This window comes from Cuculus canorus, chromosome 15, assembly GCF_017976375.1.
Source record: "Cuculus canorus isolate bCucCan1 chromosome 15, bCucCan1.pri, whole genome shotgun sequence".
In the NCBI taxonomy this organism is placed as follows: Eukaryota; Metazoa; Chordata; class Aves; order Cuculiformes; family Cuculidae; genus Cuculus; species Cuculus canorus.
Window position 1 is genome coordinate 13,400,256 of NC_071415.1, and position 18,994 is coordinate 13,419,249.

At 44.9% G+C, this 18,994-nt stretch overlaps 1 protein-coding gene across 1 annotated transcript in view; it reads left to right on the forward strand.

The window, feature by feature from the left end:
• The window catches only part of ADAP1 (ArfGAP with dual PH domains 1), a 61,686-nt gene that overhangs the window by 6,466 nt on the left and 36,226 nt on the right, over positions 1-18,994 (forward strand). Inside the window, exons 2-4 of the mRNA XM_054080438.1 lie at positions 4,039-4,169; positions 5,281-5,372; positions 13,973-14,055. Of these exons, the coding sequence (XP_053936413.1) occupies positions 4,039-4,169; positions 5,281-5,372; positions 13,973-14,055 (306 nt within the window). The remainder of the gene's footprint in view (positions 1-4,038; positions 4,170-5,280; positions 5,373-13,972; positions 14,056-18,994) is intronic.

The following is an 18,994-nucleotide window of genomic DNA, read 5'->3' on the forward strand; positions in this document are numbered from 1 at the left end:
GCTCCTTGTTAGTCTTTATTCCTTTTGGCTTGACATAATGGAATAAAGTCATTTGTGTGGAACTTAGGCATGCTGGAGAGTTTTCATTAGGCTTCACTGCTGTTTGCTTGCAACTCTAGAAGCTTAGAAAAAAATCATCTTTTTTGGACATTGCCCCAAAAAAAGATTCAGATTATGATGTATTACCATTTTGGTGCACTTTTTTGGGCCCCACTTAGATAAAATGGCTTAAATAAAATTACTGAATGCCCCAATAATGTCCAGTACGGAGACAGTGTTCCAGCAGTTGAAGAGTCTAGCAGCAATGTGGACTTCAGCTGGCTATGGAGACCTCATCTCAGCGTGGGGAGGCGTTTGTGTCACCAGCTGTACAGCCTGGGGACACTGGTTCACTAAACTAATGGTGTTGCCCCGATACTCATTTTTCTCCTATGAAGATGCTTATGTGAATTTATTCACATGCTTGATAAGATGTCTTATCTTGAAGCCTGCGTTGATGCGGTCATTTGAAGGGCTGGAGGATGTGATTATGCCAAAGTCAGCAATCGCTGGCATTATCTACCATATTCCTGAGCTGAGAATTTTCCGCATTTTTCGTGCTGGAGAGCAGACACAAAGATAGAGAGAGACTGATGTGCTTGGGGAGTGCCATAGCCACCGACAGCCTGAGCCTTTGGAAAAGCATCCCTGCAGAAGCGAGTGCTCACCCCAGCGAGCACCCAGCAGCCTGGGGATGTGTCACCTGTTCCTGCAGAAGATGTGTGGGTTTAGAGACTGCGTAGCTGGGTTTCTTCAAAAGTGGGGTCACAAGTGTAGGAAGCAGGAGAGAAGGGGGAGCATCATTGACAGAGCCCTCCAGAAGATGGAGTCAGGGAATCCTCCACCCTTCTCCTTCCTGTCCACGGGCAGAGCGGTGGCACGGGAAGGGCCGCAGGAAGGCATCGGCCCAGGGGTTTGTGTGGGTCTGTAACCCTCTGGCTTGTTCAGACAATGCTTAGAAATTGGTTTTGGCTTTCAACAAAAGTCCAGGAAGGGCTTGTGCTGGCTTACTTTCAGTCAGATGTCTTCAACTAGGAGAGCAAGAGCTGTGAGAAATCTCTAATAAGCTATTGTAATATTGACATTTTGGAGATAATTCCCCTGATAGATGAGTTTTTTTCTGGGAGATTTAGCTACTTAGCAATGCTTTAGATGGGACTGACTCGGTGCCTGAGGCCTTTGAACTCTCCTCCTGCTTGGCGTTTCCTTTGGCACTAAAACCAATTGCCAAATTTGTGTAGATCTGGGCCACAGATGTCGCAGATTTTGCTTTCTTAATTAGACATGGCTTGACATTGTGTGGAGTGGAGGGAATGCATGTTTAAGAGTCTGGTCTAAAGAAAACACTGTTGGTGTCAGGAGAGTGGTTAAAGCTCAAGTTGTGATTGAAAACCATGGCTTGAGGTGCTGTTTACCCACATTGAGAAGAGAGGGCTTGCGTATGAGTTGATTCTCCTGGAATCTCCTCCATCTGAGCCTGAGTATTTTACTGCAGGATGTTCCTCCACCCAAATGTGTCTTCCTGCCTGCCTGGAGGAAGGTGTGACATCTCCCAGTCCTGTCGCACACAGCAGTGCAGGCAGTGGAGGGATTATTTCTTTGAGTTTCTTGGAAACCTAAGTCTAAGAACTTGCAGACAGTATGAAGAAATCCACTTGTGTGTCTAAGATAAATCTGTTAACATAAAGCAAGTGTTAGGGCTCCTGTTCCAACCTGTGGAGGTCGATGTCTGCTTTGATACCCATTTCTCGGAGTTGGGCACTGCTTTGATCAGGTCTCGTTTCTTTGGGAAGGCTTGAAGCACGATTATCATGGAGCAGCTGTGCTGAGTACAGGGAGCAAGTGGCCATGTTGACCCCTGTCTCCAAACTTTGCTGCTCTGTGGCCACCCTGTCCTCTGGACCCTCTCATCCTCCCTCGTGCCTGATCCTCTGTGTGTAAGTAGACATGGGTTTTTTTCAACAAGACCCTGATGCTTTCACCTTGCCCGGCTCACATTGTTTGTTCCCCTTGTCCTGGGCTACCACGGGGCAGCAGTGTTCCACCTTGGACCGTTTTTTTGTGGTAGGAAGTTTGGCAGGTCCCAGACTTTGCATAGAGCTACATGTTCAGAGATGGGAGAGGACAATATGAGGAGATAAAGCACAGAAACGAGCACGATCGTGGAAAACTCTCGATTCTTGTTACCAACATGTAACCCAATAACTGACAGCAATCTTTGCAGTCGGAATGAGTAGGGTTACCTGACCTCAGGTGCGGTGTAAAGCTGAGTCATCTGGTCGTTGGTCATCTGGTTGTTGTGGGAGGAGTGGGATGAGGGTGCAGGGATCAGGGCCAGTGGGGTAGAGCACCCTGTGTCCTCACCGGTGTGGCTGGATGTGGGCAACGCTTGGTGACCGCTATGATGCGCTTAGATCAACTTGCCTGGTTTTATATTATATGGTCTCACAGAAGGACAGGAGACCATGTGAAACAGTAAAAAACCCACCTTTATTTCTGGCTGCTGGTCCCAGCCCTGTGCCAAGGGAGTTGCAGCGGATGAGACTTGCAACAACTTGGGAATTTCTCCACTCTCCTAGGTTGGCATGTGGCTGCATCCAGTGAGGCTGCTCATTTCGCTCACGAGATTACATCTGAAAGCGACCAAATTCATCTTCTCTAGGCTGTGCTGGGAGAGCTTGGTGGCCGTCCCCGCGGGCAGGGACTGATAGCAGACCTCCACACCCTGCGCAGAGAAGCTGCGTTGCCCCACAGCAGCCTGCTCCCGCTGCACTGACATAGCCAGACCATTAAATATGGATAAGGAGGAGAAAGCACATTCCCTTGGTTTTTATAAATAATTGCTGTGCTGTGAGGAGTGAGCATTTACTGTAATTACTGTGGGGGAATAAACAAATTAGGACAGTTTGTGAAATGGGAAGACCTGCCCTTACCTCTCAACAGTCCGATGCGATGGGGTGACCAGGGGGTCCCACACATGTGGGTTTTGGGGGGGAAAATGGAGTGAGGGGACCTCTATTGGGAGGAGGTGGAGGATTTGGTTGCTGACTCGGTGACTTCCAAGGAAGGTTTTTGTGCTGGGGCGCAGCTGGAATAGCAGGCGCTGACATTTGCTAGTCAGAGTTCAAACAAAGATCCCTGTATTGGCTTTATTAGCGAGGCAGTGCCAGGGACTGTGACACTGTGTCCTGCCCCCGCTCCCTGCCCTCCTCCGGTTCCTCTCTGTTTCTCCACACTTCAGGCAATGCCTCTCTCAAGGAGGAATCTGGAGGCACAGGACTTGTTCTAAGTGCTTTGTGTGAGACGTCAGTTCAGGGCTGTAAACAGCATGTGGTTTTGCTCAGAGAAAGTACAGAGCTGCCACTGGCAGCATTTTTCCATTATGGCAAAGGCTGGAAACCTCCTGGCGCAGAGGGCTGTGCTGCTGGGCAGCCGGAATTGTGGGAGGAAAGTCTCTCTGGGAGCACTCCCGTTGTGGGAAAAAAAAAAGAAAAAGGCAAGGGAGCAGCATAATGCTTTCCCTGAGCTGCTTGTTTTAATTATGCAATTTCTGTTCTACCCGATGCTTGGGTAGGGTTTGCTGATGAAAGCTGGATGTTCACCTCTTCTCTTCGTGTGAGCACGGAGGGAGCTCTGGAGGTCTTGGGCATATGCAATTGTATGTGTATTGGGGTTTTGTGAATAACTGCTGCGCTTGAGATTGCGAATCTCTTAGTGAAATTGGTATAACTATCAATATAGAATCATAGAATAGTTTGGGTTGGAAGAGACCTTAAAGATCATCCAGTTCCAAGCCTCTTGTCGTGGGCAGGAAGCCTCCTAAATGACACATATCGGTATTTTGCTTGTGTATTTATTTGATGCCTTTCAAATCAGGGAACTCAGACATGGAGACTCCTGGATTCCCCTGCAATGCCCTGTCCTACGCCATCTCTCCTTCCTGCTGCGCTGTACCTGACAGACCAGTCAAGTGCAATTCTCTTTCTCGCTTGTTTTCAGATCCGGACTGGGCATCCCACAGCCTGGGGATCTTCATCTGCTTGAATTGTTCAGGAATCCATCGCAATATTCCCCAAGTCAGCAAAGTGAAGTCAGTCCGTCTGGATGACTGGGATGATGCTCAGGTGGAGGTACGTGCATCTGAGACTTGAGGTGCCTGTGAGTTTGGGTCACTGCATTTTACCAACAAAGCTAAATGCAAGCGTACCCTGTGCTTTGAGTCTTTGTGTCTTTAAAGGCATGAAAAGTGCTACCAGTTGTTGATCTTTATTTTATATGTTGTAGATTTGAGGTTGTTCTGAAAGCCGCAGTTCATGGAGTCATGTGTTTTATGAGGAAAATAAGCCTTTGTGTTGCTGGGCTTTCCCTTCTCTGTTGTTTTTTTGAGGGTAGATTGAATATGTAAACTCAACAAGCTCAAAAACATGAAAACAATGAAAAAATCTTTTTTTTAGGGGGTGGGAAGGAAAAGCAGAGTTGCTTGTTATGCTTATATGCTTGGCTTTTGATACAGGACAAAATATATTTTAGCTTGCCTGCCTGGAAAAGGATAGGGTTTTTACATTTATAATGTGATTTTCATTAAATGAAATTTATGAATAGGGAAATGCGTGGTTTTGTTTGCAGTGTTCTCAACTAACCATTCTCATAAAACTTCAGAAGGAAAGGAGGCTGTCAGGGCAGATAGAATTTATTTGTTTATTCATTTATGCAAGTTCCTTTCAGAGGTTGCTGCCATAGCTTTGCAAAACCAAAATTATCCTTTTGGAACAAATTATGTGATCTAAAACAAAGGGCATATTGTCGGAGACTGTTACCTTGCTGGAGCTGTGACACATGGAGACTTAAAGTTAATGTTTGGTTTTATCCTGTAATCACCAAATTTCTGTGCTGGGATCTTTGGGAGCCATCTCGTTCCCATTCCTTTGAGTTGGAAATGCCACCGTGTGCTGCTTTCTGCTCCCATGGGGACCAGTAGGGATTGTGTGTGCGTGGCTAGGACACAGACCTGTCCCCAGCATCGTATTAAGGTGGGGGAGCACTGGCAATAATACTCAATATTAATTTCTGAGCCCTGGCACAGCCTTTACAGCATCCCTTCTGTGCACAGTGCTGGGGGACCCTTAGTAAGTTAACAGAGGCCCCATCCCAATGACGTTATTACTCTCTAGAAACAAAAGAGGACAAGGGAAAATACTGTTAACATTTTAAAATCCTTTATTTTTTCTCTTGTTTTCACAGTTTATGGCCGCAAATGGAAACAATGTAGCAAAAGCAAAATATGAATCTAAGATGCCACCATTTTATTACAAGCCAACATTTCTTGACTGTCAGTAAGTAAATACCTTTGCTGGTAAACACCATTTATTTGTTTGTGCAGCTGTAGCCTCTGTAATATTTTAGTTTCAGTGTGATACATATTTTTTTTTTAGCCACGAAGGAGGTTTCATTTAAGAAAGGCTCTGAAAATCCTTGTTTTCTTCTGCATGCATGTGGTAGAATTTATACTACATGTGGGATCTTATTTAATAAGTACAGTTGAGATGATGCAGGGAAGTCAATAGTTTGTCTGTTCCCTTGACTCTTCCAAGTTTCTCAAGCTACAAAATGCCAATTTCTATCCATTGATTTCCTCAGCCTTTTCAGGTAGTCCTTCTACATCAAAACAGAACTAGCTTATCTGCTCTATGAGATGCTAGGTTGCTTGTAATACAAAAATCTTGGGTTTTAGTGCCAGAGTGGTGGATTTTCCTTTTCTCCCTTAGTGACAAATAATATCCTCTGTGAAGATGAGTGAAAAGATAGTGTCTCCCATACAGTGTAGAGTAAACCTTTCTAGTAAGCTGGGGTACACTATGTAGAGCAAGAGGGCTGAGAACATGCTGTACCATCCAGGGAGCAAGAAGATGAAATGAAAATGGTTTCTTGGGTCCAGCCCTGCAGAGTATCCAGGGTGGTTTGTATCTTTGTAGAACCGGTCTTCACAGAGGGTCTTTCTTGGAGGTCACAGCTTCCACAGCCAGTACTTTAGTACTAGCAAACTGGTGAGTACTGGTCACTGAGATCCTTCCTGATACTGCAGTGTTAAACGGGTGTCACTAGTTGAAGAGGGAAGTGTGGTTCTGCAGTGTCAGTGCTGTGACAACAGTATGCGAGGCTCTGAGTAGCTGGATGATGTATTCAAGCATCAGAAGAGGTGCCCAAAACAGAAGTCCTGGAGAGGTTTGTAGGGCTCCTTGTGTGAGACACTAGCCTTTAAGTAGGAAGGCTCTGCTGTGTTCACCAAATCTGAAATAATACTGAAGATGGGCCAAATGGTTCGTGATTACCTATGCTCATTCTTGAGGTGACTTTTTTTATATTTAATCTTATTGTAATAGCTGTTAGGAAGAGTAATTGTCTTCCTATATCATGCAAAAGCCTTTTAGAGAAAAGACAAAAGACCTGTGAGGTGTCTTGGTGTTGCATCCCTTACGCACTATTTGATGATAGCTAAATCTGGGAAGGCCCAGGTGTGAGCAGCAGTGCCTGAAAATAAACGCCCCATCCGTTTATGCAGTGTTCCCAGATCTTGGTTTTGATCTGAAATGATGTCTGGCAACAACTTCCACTGTTCCTACAAGTATAGAAATGATTTGAGGACTGGCAAAGCCACCATGTATTGTGGAGGGACACGCTGAGTGCCTTGTGATTATCTTGCTAGGATTATTTTTCTGAAGGAATAAAAGCCCAGACTCTTAACTTTCTTGCTGCTCTGCCTTTGTGGGAGGGAGCCCAAGGAGAAGCTGCTGGGAAGGTGTTCCCAGCCGGAGCGATCTCACAGTTTGAGGAGTGGACAAGGTCCTGAGATCTGTGTGCAAATCGTGCCCAGCTCTCCTTGCATGGGTCACCCTGAGAGACAGCCAAAACTCGCCCTGTGGCTCAGGCAGCTTAAAGACCACAAGCCTTTTCACACCTTCCGCTGTCAGACTGGCAGAAATGTCTGTGGCTTTTTCTGAGCTTGCTTGGTTTGGCTTCCTTTGATAATGCAGCTCAGTCATTGCCGCTACAGCGTTTTTCTTCCTCCATCCTGCGGTGCGGTTGCACTCCGGGGAGCTCTGCCGAGTGGTGGCTGAGCTCCAACCGCAGCCCCGGCAAAGCTGCCTGCGGAGCACAGAGGGACCGTGCTGGCGCTTGGCTGGCAGCTCCGGAGCAGCAGCTCTATCCACAGCTCAATGGAGAGGCACGTGGCTGGGCGTTAGAACCTATGATAAAGAGGACTGGGAGCATTAAGGGTATTTTTGTTGTTTCTTTTTAGTTATAGATTGATTGAGCGATTGGGAGGATGAAGCAAGGCTGGTCTTCCTGCAAGCAGCTAGAAGACCAATTTCTGGCCCTTTTATGCTCCTGTTTAACTTGTGCCTATTTTTCTCTGGGACAATTTTTAGCCTAGATGCCCTGATTTCTGAACTGAGCCTGGAGCTCTGCTCGTGTAAGTGTTCTCTGGGCCAGTGCTGCTGGGACTCTGCTGTGGCAGCAGGGTGCATCGTTAGAGATGCGACCTCTTGCAGTAACAGATCTCCTGACACTACTGCAGTATAAACAGCTGTGGGTACGTCGTGTGTTGGGAATGTCTTGAGGATGATATGCCAGGCTGTATTTTTCTTTCTCTAGTTGGAGTCTCTCTGTGCCTTTTGACAGATATATGCGAAACAAGAGCAGGGGAGTGCTGCTTTTTCAAGGTGTGCACATTTAGCTTTCTCCCCACCTCGCTGCAGTCCAGTCACTGCAGCAGCGTGTTCTCAGCTCACAGCCCTGGGCAGTATCGCCATGGATAGCATCTCCATCCATCCCTAGCACCGTGCTGTTGTGCGCCGTCCCACGTTCTGCAGCATCAAGAGGTTTTTATGCTTCTATTTATGACAACCCATGTTGGGCAGCTGCAGCAGCAGGGCAGGCTTTGTGGGAGCTGCCCGCAGACTCGGTGTGGCAGGATGCTAATGTATGAGCTGTAATAAGAACAGGCTGTTTGTTCTTTTGAAGCTTCTTAATTTTTTAATGCTTCTTCTGGAGTCCCTCTGCAAAGTTCAGAGCACAAAGGAAGAAGTGCTCCAGCACCAGCTTGTCCTTTTTTTTCTTTTCACCCTCTATGTTGTGTTTGCCTCCTTTGGAAATAAGGTGGTGTTTGCCTGCTTCATCTGGCTTCTGCATCCTCCAGAAGCCCCATCATGACTTCCTGCCTCTGTCAGAGACTTGGCAAAAGTTAGAGAAGTTGGAGGGGTGCTCTGGAATTGCCCAGGGAAAATTTAGCAGCTGTGCATAGTGAAAAAAAAACAACCAAACACCCAACAACAACAACAAAAATCCCCTTCTATCTTCTCATCTTATGTCTGCCAGCAGCTTGGCCCATGCATCAGGAACAGTGAGCAGAGCAGCCAACTTCCGTACCACTGGGGAGTCCCTGAGGCTGAAATGAATACCAGACTCTGGGATGTTCCTACTCCACCACAGCATTGGCACGAAGAACCTTGGGTGAGGAACTTAAACCACAAAACCCATCTTTGGATAGTCACAAGTGGTCACGGCCCAGCTTTGTACGCCGTGGCAGCAGACTGAGAGCTGTAAAATGAGCTTTTCCAGGGCAGATACACTGCAAGCACAGTGTATGGCTGAGTTTTGAGTCATGGTGAGCAACAGGGTAGCATCGCTTTTGAGTAAAAGCAAAGGAAGAAGGCTTTGTTCAGCCATATGCTGAGCCGAAAACTGATAGAAGATGGAGACAAACTCTTACTGGGCTTTTGCAGGACTGGAAGTGCATCCGTGTCCCTGCCTGATACTTGGCAGCGGTTTCTGCTGCCTTTTTGCTCGGCTCAGGAACGCAGAGCGCTGTCCTGCAGAGCTGTGTGAGCTGCAGTACGTTGCTCCACTCCTTTCTCCGTGCTTGGATAAGTGGGAGCTACATCTGCTCCTTATGCAGAACACTTAAATATACTGCCTGCCAGTACATTTGAGTACTTTTATAGGAAAAATGGGACAGAATAAAATGGCATGAGTTGTATTGATTGGCTGTCTTATCTGGAACAAGACATCATTCAGAGAGAAGGTGTATCCCAGTGAGGCTCACACCTCAAGGAGTCATCTATATAGTTATCTGAAGAACAACAGTTATTAAGAGAAGTGGCTCATTGTATTATGGTATGATTAAAGTGTGCAGAGAGAAAATTGCCTAGTAAATCCCTGGATTTTGGGGTTTTTTTTTTTTCTTACTTTATCGCATAAAGATTGGCTCAACTGGTAGAGAAGCTACGAAGCGTACCACCTCAGTCTGGTGTCTGGAGGTCAGTCTGGCCCCCGGCACCGGTTAGTGTTTCAATGGAGTGTATTACGATTTTGCATGCTCAGATTCAGCTTTCACTTCTTCAAACCCGCAATGGAATTTTTTTTTGTGCCTTAATAGTCAAACCCTCTGTCTTTTTGCTCTCCTCCAGAAGCTTGCTGTTGACCACTGGTCTTGGAGGTATGAATGGTGCATCGTTCCCAGGGCTCTGCAAGCTAAGGTGATGCGCAGAGTGCCTGGAATAAGCCCCTAAGCTGTCTCATGCCTCTACAAAGCCATTAAAAGCAAGTCCTCACAGCTAGGACTTACCAGAAAGGAAAATATGAGGAGGCAGGGTGTGAAACTAGATGGGCTTTTTGTCTGTGCTGCGGTGGCTCTCCTTGAAGTCTGAGCAAAATTTGGACTTGGACTTAAAATTTCATTAAAATAGTTGTTTGACAGAAACTTGGCGTAGCTGTGTCCACAGAGCTGCCTGTGGAGAGCAGATTGTGTTTTGCTGGAAAAACCTCTGACAAATTCCAGGCCAGGAGCTACAAATTTGGGTTCTGGAAATAATGTTCCTGGATGACATTAATTTCTTTTGTCTTTGTTGGACTTGATGGTGGCTCACAAGGATGCAGTGAGAAGGTCGTAGCAGTTGGTGTTTGAGATCTTTTAGGCCACTTTTACCTCTGACTGGAGGTGTACATCTACAAAAAAACCATAACAGCCACACAGTGTCAGTGGTGTGTGCACTGTAGTGTGTCCCAGGAAAGCTCGCCCAGCTGAGGGTAACGATACGTTGGAGATCAGAAATTTGGCTGGCCAGCACTCCTCCATAGAGCACAATGAAGCCACACAGCCACAGTTTGATATTAAACTGCTTGAACAGCTTTTCCTGTGGTGTTTATTGCTGTGAGCAAAACGCTTTGAGTATGTGGGACCAAGATAAAACTGCTCCGCTGGCTTCTCCTGAAACCTTTCTTGCTGGCCCTTTGACAAAGAGCACTTGTTTTCATGTGGGTGGGCAGGAAAGGAAGCAGGTACCTAAAAGGATATTTGGAGCTCTTAGTGTTGGTGGTGCTTTGTCAGCCTCTGGACCTGCCGCCTCCTCAGTGCAGCTCAGTCCTATTCCATTTGGGGAATTAATTTTCCTTTATTCTGTTGGAAATGTGTTTTTTCCTGAGTTTTTCTTTTTTTTTTTTTTCTTTGCTCCCAGGTTTTTTTCTTGATAATTACAAAGACCCTTCTGTTCTAATTGCCAAAAAAATGACACATTCCCTGTAAGCATCAGCCTGCCAGACTTTAGGTGGGCTGTTAAAGCTTTTGGAGTTGATCCCGAAAGCTGTGCATCTCCACAGTTTAGGAATGATGCGGTTGCACCGTTCCTATTTGTTAGAATGATATATTTGCTGTGTTATCCCATCACCAGAAATGCAATAAGATACCATAATGTTGTTGCCACAGTCCTTTCACAGAAGTCCCGTTGAGATCAAAGGGGAAGTTGGATGTATTCCGCGTGTGATGTCCACCCGGGGTTATTTACATACATATTCACCTCAGGAAAAATATGCTTCAAATAACACAGCAACAGAAGTATAAAAGGCCCACGAAGGCGTACTTAAAATTAAATGGAGATCAGGTCACCTCCAGTCCCAGGGATACAAGGGCAAATTCCTGCTCCCGTTTAAATTCATCCAAACTATGCCAGTGAAACTAAGGTTTAACGCTAGACTCAAAAGTAGCTTTTAATAGCAGGATTGCTTCCACTCTGTGATCGTGAGCATGGTCAAGTCCCTGCTCAATTTCTTTTGCACTGAAGGGAGATGCTGGACTCCTCACCATCCTTGTTGGGTTTTTGTTTCTCTTCCTGGAGTTGTTCTGCTTTCTGTAGGTAACCACTACATCAGAAGCTGCAGTTACTGGCCTTGCACTGAATTGTCCTAATCATGGGCTGCTCTTGGACTATCTTGTTTTTTTGGGAATTATTGCTGAAAGAAGCTGGGTTTATGAAGATGAGGAGGGTGCATGAATGTGTGAGCTGTTGGAAATTACTTGCTGTGAGCAGGGAAAGCTGTGCAGCTGGAGTCCCGTCTGCTTTAGAAGTTGCTATCGGAGGCACTCGTGGTTTGGCCCAAACACTGGGAGAGGTTACGAAGAGCATTTTGCAGCTTCTCAGCATATCCCTTTGGGCGAGGTGCCTCTCAGCTTCCCAGTTTGCACTCTCTCGCACAAAAGCTGTGGAGATACTGAACCACTTCTATTGACAGCATCGTGGGAAATAAGTCACTGCTGCGCAATGTTCCCTAAGGCGTGAGACCAGCCGAGTGTATCTGTCGTAGTATTCACATTATACAGCAAGAGTGTTTTCCCGTTGCTGCACATGAACCTTAATTTATACTGTATTTAAACATTCATACTGGAAGGCTGACTTTCAGAGCATCAGAACAGCTGCAGCTCCTGCTGAATCTACTGAAGTCAGCTGGAGCGGAGGGTGGTGTGAATTTGCTTCCTTCTAGTTAAATCCCTGATCATCTTGTTGAAAAAGTCCAAGTTTGGCTACGGTGCTAACAAGCTGTCTGCGGGAGCCAGGCTGGAAAATATTGCAAGAAGGATAATACATTTTAGTCTTTGTGTTGGTTTTATGGTTAAATTTTGGTAGCTTTGATGGGTGGTAGAAATAAAGGAACAGGCAATTAAGGGCTACCATTTGGGTCATCAGTTTTCAGTGGTTGCAGGCCACTGATATCCATGTTGTGGATATCAGATCCAGAAAGAGCATCCAGCTTAACCCAGAAGAGACCCCTTGCACTCTTCTACAAAATGCATCTGAACCTCCTGAGAGGAACTGAAGATGAGTTGTACCCAAACTAGAGCACAGTGCAGGGTGACAGCAGAAGGAAGATGGGTGTTCATCTTCAGAGTTCACAGTCAAACTTGCAGATGTGTTTGTAACAACTAAAGATCAGTCATGAAAACAGGAACAGAAGGGGAAAAGGCAGAGTTGGTGCATTATTTCTGTTAGAGCAGAAGCTCACAGTTGAGTTTTGGATGCAGGGAAGCTGTGGTGCTCACCGAGCGTTGTGGGAGAGGGCTGGTGCCCCAACCAAGAAGATGAAACAATGAGTGGGACAAAATATGTGTAATTATTTCTTCCTTTACTGCAAGGAAACTGATTACAGCTATGGTTCTTGTTGGTGAGCATCTTGCGGATTTGACAAGTGTGTTTGCTGTACCTGCAGATGAATTTTCATAAGCGATATTAGTACACTTATCTTCTTTGAACATTCCTGGAATGTGTCTGCTGAGAAGATATTGTTAAATTTGCATGGTCAGCAAAAAAAAAGAGAAAAGGTATTTAAGCATATCAACAGTTTTCATTGGTGGAGAAGTTGATGTGTTGAAGTGTGGTGGCTTTTAGAGAGCGTGCCCAATATTGGGGGTATTTTACTGTCTTCAGTGTAGGCCACTTCTAAATGTCTGCTGTGAAGCTGCAGTGGCACTTGTCTTTATTTCTGTGATTTCTGCCTGCTTAAGGCTATTTAAGGTTCTAGGGCAATTAAGAACTAAGTGCAGTTAAAAATGGTTTGAAGCAATTCCTAGCACATTCTAAATCTAACCTACTTAATTAGTTCCAGTTCTCATGCTAAAATAAAACATGGGTGTTTTTTCCTTTTTGGAGGTTAAGATCTTGGTGTATAAATCATTGCTATTATTTTCAACGTGAGAAGTAAAGGAGTTCATAATAGCAGTGTTTCCTGCTGTGCACCGTGGATTTCTTTCTTAGACTTACTAGTAGAGGCAATGAGTTTGGAAGAGCTCTGCCAGGTGAGTTCTCACGACCTGCTGCCGTTTGGGTCCTGCGTTCCACAAGGCTCAGCCATGTTCTCCAGGTCTTTTTGAGGCTTTTTCACTCTTCATACCCCAGTTCCTTCCAAGAGGTTGGCTGTGGCTTGGGATATGACCTGCCCTATGTCCCTTTCATTGTGAAGAGGTCACCTCTCACTTGACCTCCTGTTGTTCCTAGTTTAGGAGGTGTGTGACACCCTGCAGTGAGCTCCATGCTCACCAAGTCACAAGCATCACCCATCCTCTGGATAGGCTTCCTGAAGTTGTCACAACTGTAATTTTAACCTGATATATCACAATTTTTTTTTTTTAATAGCTGTCCATGCATGGCAAGGAGACAATATCTCTGCAGCTTTGGCTGCCAAAAGACCATCACATTCATGTGTTGCACAAGGCATTCCCAGTTTCGGCTTTCATATTGATAACTTTAGGGCAAGGATTTTTCCTTGGTATGCAGTTTGTTGTTTTTTTCAGTTAGTGATCCTGTTTACTGGAGAATGTAGTGTGAGAACATTAAGTTTAAAATCATTCATATATTCAATAGCTGTAAATTTTATTTTATTATTTTAATTTTATTTAATAAGTTTCCGGTAAAATTGGATGCACAAGGAAATGATTTATTGTTGTTCGACAGTAAACAGAAGAAACCCTTAATTCCAGACTGTAGCAAGCAATTTTTTGGAGACTTTTAAATCACACTAGTATTTTAATTGAGGAATTAATGATTCTGAGTTCTTCCTTAGCATGTCTTGGACCATGTCTCCTTTTCTGTGTATTTTTTTTTTCCAGACTGCTGCGGGAACAGTGGATCAGAGCCAAATACGAACGAAAAGAGTTCATTCACAGCGAGAAGCAGGAGCCTTATTCTGCAGGTAGCAAAAGACACTTTTGGCAGATAATTTTTTTTGATGTCCAGCACCTTCCATTTTTTTGGTCTCTGTTTATATGTTCTGTACATTGATTATTGCTCATACGTCATTAAGTAGGGGGAGAAAATGTGGTCTTTGGGAAAGGTCCATCCTGATGTTCCCTTTATTTGATTTGGAATATTGGGAATTTTAATACCTGGTGGAAATATGTCAGTTATCCAGAGTCTTCTATGGAATGTTCACCAACAGCAAGTCAGATAAAGCACCGGTGAGTTCATTTCTGGTAGCGCGAGGCATGAAGCTGGATTGAAATGGGGTCAAGAGTGTTTGTCTCATCAAGAGGACTTTTCCTTTGGAAAGATGAAGTAGGATTATTGACATGGTTTGGTTAATGAGATAAGTGTGTCAGGTCCCCCACTCTTCCCAAATCTCTCTTACTGTCTTTCCTCAGTACATCAAGTGTTGTCAGTGGGACCTGGTCTCCTTGTAGCAGAATAAATGCACAGTGTTTTGCAATTGCAAAGACCCAACACTTGCTCATTTCAGCGTTCCCAGCACGATGGGCAGAGTGACAGTGGCCCTGCAAAAGGGTGGTTTAGTCGAGCTTTGGATCAGATAATTTTCTTGCAGAAAGGCAGGATTTGAAGAGGAGATACAGGGCTCAACCATGTTTGTTGCGTGGCTGCGCCAGCATAAGGACTGGCATGAAAGTGCGTGAAATTAATTGGGAATTCCTTTGCTATATGTAACTGGCATTTAATTTATTCTGCATAATAAGTAGTTGACACCAGCTACGTGCTTGGATGACTCTAGGATAATTTTACTAGCAAAGACCATGTTACAGATGGAAGGTTAAAGTATTATTTTCATGCTGCTTTTCAAGACTAATAATAAGCAGGTAGCTCCAGCAGTTTGCTGTTATTAAAACCACAATTAAAATCTCATATATTCTCAGTTTGTTTAGAGTATTTCTGCTCTGCTATTTTGTATACATGAGGCATGCACATATTGTGCCAGGTTATCCATATTCATATGTAGTACATTGTGCACATTTTTATTTTAGATTTTCAAAGTGTCTGCTGGCATTGGACATGTTCTATTAACCATAAATAGTTTGATTTCTTAGATAATATTGGAATATATCTGCCAATGCATGTATAATGTTCACCCAGGAATAATGTTTTCAATTTATACCGTACAACTTCCAAATACAAAAGCCTGCGTTCAGCTAGGTACTTCAGGCAAATGCATAATTTTAAGCACATGATAAGTCCTTTTGACTCCAAGAAGAGTGTGTACCTGGTTAAAGTGAAGTAGGTGCTTCAGTGTTGTGTGGGAAGAAGGGCAGCATGTTCTGAGCTCCTCGAAAAAATATTATAGGAAGAGTTCAAATGGGAATTTATGATAGCAGTGTATTTTGTAGATGTTCTTCAGTAATGTGGCTGCATAATATTTAACTGCGTGGTGAAGCGATAGGGTTTTCTCCCCTCTTTGAAGTTCAAAAGCCGTTAAATGCAGAAGAGAAGAGAATAGAGTAAGCCATTTTAATGAACAGTGCTCTTGGAAGGAGTAGGAGGGGAAGGGAAGAGACGGCAGGCTGGTGGGCATCTTGTAGGTTGCACGTGAATGCTTGTAGGTTGTGTATGAGTGCTTTTAGGTTGTATATTGCCTTTGAGAATTGTACCATCATTAAAATCCAGCTCAGGAGCCATGCGAATGACCTGTGCAACTGGGCTGTCATTCACTGATTCTTCTAGTCAGTAAATTCAAAGGGGAACTTTGGCCAGGTGGTTCCTCCTTAGGGTGACCAAGTTGTTACGGCAATACAAAGCTGGGAGCACACCCCAAACTTCTAGTGCCAGCTTCTCCCTTTTGCTGAACCATAACAGTCCCCCGGTGTGGTTGCACACCTGTGCTTCACTCTGCGCCAAATGGTGCTGCTTCTTCTGGACTGCATGATGTACCTTGGTTGATGACATTGTTTTCAGCTCTTGGGCTGTTGTGCTGTGAGTTGGTTGTTTCCCAGCCTTGAGGAGGGAACCCAGGGAAACCCCTGTGTCTTGTAGGAAAGCAGCATACTGGATATCATAGAATCACAGAATTATTTAGGTTGGAAAAGACCCTTAAGATCATTGAGTCAAATCGTTAAACTAACATTACGAAGTCCACCACTAAACCATGTCCCTAACAGATATACCTGTGTACATTGAGACAATTCTCATCACGCTCGAGTGCGCTGGGGGTCTGTCATCATTGTGTCATATGTGGTGCCGGACCATCAGTTTTCTCAGCTAGTGTAAACCAGTGCCCTCCAAACTGGTCTGAACTGAACCGTCCATAAGCCCTCCAAGACAGCCTGGAGCTTGATGCTTGCAGAAGCAGCTCAGCTATGCCATGCGTCCCACCTCTACCCTCCTTGCTGCTTGCAGGGGTCAATACCACTTAGAAGCCACACCAGCGGTTTGAAGGATGCACCCTGTGTAGGGTGGACCTCTTGTGCCTGATTATGGCTCATTGGAGCTGGGAACCTCAGAGGGTTTGTGCCATTGCTTTCCGCAACTTCCTGAACTACGTGTGAACACAGAGATGGGACCAATACAAAGACGTCCTCCTGACCACCCCAAATCCAGTTTGTGTCTCAGTTGAATGTATGAGTACATATATCTCTCTTTTCTTTGTGTTTTCTGATGCTTAGACCAGTTTTTCTCACCATTTTGAATTCGCTGGAGGGGTGTTAGATTACCCGTTTCGAAGCGTGAAACATTTTATTGCTAATAGAGACATCGGTATCCATTTTCTTGTGTTTGTTGGAAAATTTAATTCCCTATTCCAATCCCAAAGGCAATTTTGCATTTTGATATTTGTTCAGTAATTGCATAAAAAATAAGAAAATGCTATCTTTGAATAGTTTTGACCAACATCCTTTTCCAGGCAGCCTGGTGATACCCTGGTCAGAAATTCAATGTCTTTCACGAAATCCTTTGGGGAGAGGCTGTCGGGAGCCTGTAGATGCCATGCAGAACCTATCACAGCTGAACTGACAGACTTAGGAGAAATGAGTCTTGGGACAGGAATGTCAGATGTGCAGTTTAGAGCCGACATAGTCATCCGGGGAAGCCTGGCAGAAGGATGCAGCAAACTCTTCAGCTGCTGGTAAAGTGTATAAATAAGAGGCATTGTGGGATGCTGCCCCAAAAGGTCTTGCATAGCCCTTAAACTGATGGGAAAAGTCTGCCTCGTGAGATACAGAGCGACGTGAGGTAGCAGAACCAGAAATGGGAAACAAAGACACTTTGCGTGTGCAGAAATCCCTGGTGTGGGCAGCACTGAGCGCTGAAGCCAGATTTTGAGCCGCACCCCAGAGAGGAATTGTGGCTGTCAATCCATAGGTCTTAGTCCAGTCCCTGCATCAGGGATGTGCTGTTATCCTTGCAGTCACAGCTGCTCACCCTTGGTAGAAGATTGCCGTGGAAGTTCCTATAAGGGAGTTTTAGAGTTTCTTACTCCTCCAGGAAGCCTTGGAGCATAAGCCTATGTGCTATTCACAGCTTTCAGCTCCTCTGCCTCCAGTTAGTTTTTCAAACTCTTGATGGTTTCACTCCTCTGAAAGAGCTGTCATTAATGAGTATATTAGGGCCATTGATTTTAGTGTGAGGAGTCCGTTTGAGTTCAGATAGTGTGGGGAGATTAGTAAAACAGTGATTAAATGCTTCGGTGATCCATTATTGATTCTTAGATACACCGTTTTATACATTGGAGCTCTTGGTTCAGCTGTAGTATGAGAGCTAAATAATTTGTTCGCCCTAGCCAGGCTTTATGAAGCAAAACATTATTTACACCCTAGCAATCCCGATTAGCGCCGTGGTCCACATCCCTTCCGCTAGCGATAAGTTTGTTGCACAACAGCACAGAATAATACCAGTTTTAAGACCTTCACAGTAACGTGTTTCGTGTTGGCTTTATCCATTCTGATAAATGAACTGGTTAAATTACTGACAGTCTCCAGCTAATTATCCCTCCAACAGAGTTTAATGGGGCATGGGTGCTGAATTCTCATAGAACGGGAGAATGGTGGTAATTGTCATCAAAGTCCGGATCTGAATTTCCAGGCAATTGGAAGGTTTGATAATTTGTGAATGTATTTTAATCAATTTTAAAAAAAGCTTGGATATTTTCCCCCCGCTGTTGATAGGCATCAGTAACTGCAATGCTTCCCTAACGTCCTACTGAAAGTTAATTCACTTGGGTACTTTTGATTCCTCTTAATCAAATAGTTTTATTTTAACCAAGGGAGACGTGGAGGAAGTGAAAGGGAACAGTGTTTGGAGGGCTGGAGCAGTATCATTTTATAAACTGGTGAAGGTGCAGCTGCTCCGATGCATCTCCGGCCACAGAGAAGAGAATGGGATGTGCACGTGGCCACGCAAGAGCAAAAGGGAGTCGTTTGCTCCTGTGAACTTGGCTTTGGTTCCTGGTGGACCCATCTCATTACCGCAGGGATGTAAGGAGGAATCGGTGCCCTGGGATGAGCTGAAGCCAGCGTGGGAGGAGTTGTGGGCAGGGATAACACATCTTCATGTCTTTGCTTTAGCATCAGCAAACAAAGTGAGAGAGCTCTTAACACCAGGTATTTAATCTCTTAATACTTGTCAGGAAAAATGGCTTAACTTCGCTGTTAGGACTGTGAAAGCACCTATCCATGGGATGGGCACGACTGGTGGAGCTGGAGAGGGCTGGTGCTCCAGCAACAGAGATGCTGGGCTGTGCAAAATCAGGTGCCACCCTTTCCTTGAAAGCATTGCCTGAGATAGTTCAGCAATGATTTATAGGCTCTTAGACTACGGTGTAGCTGCTTTCCAGTGCAATGTGCTTTCCAGCAAGGCACAAGGTAAACTGGGCGCAAACAACCGCATCATCGAGTGCAGCTTTCTGCAGCTTTGCT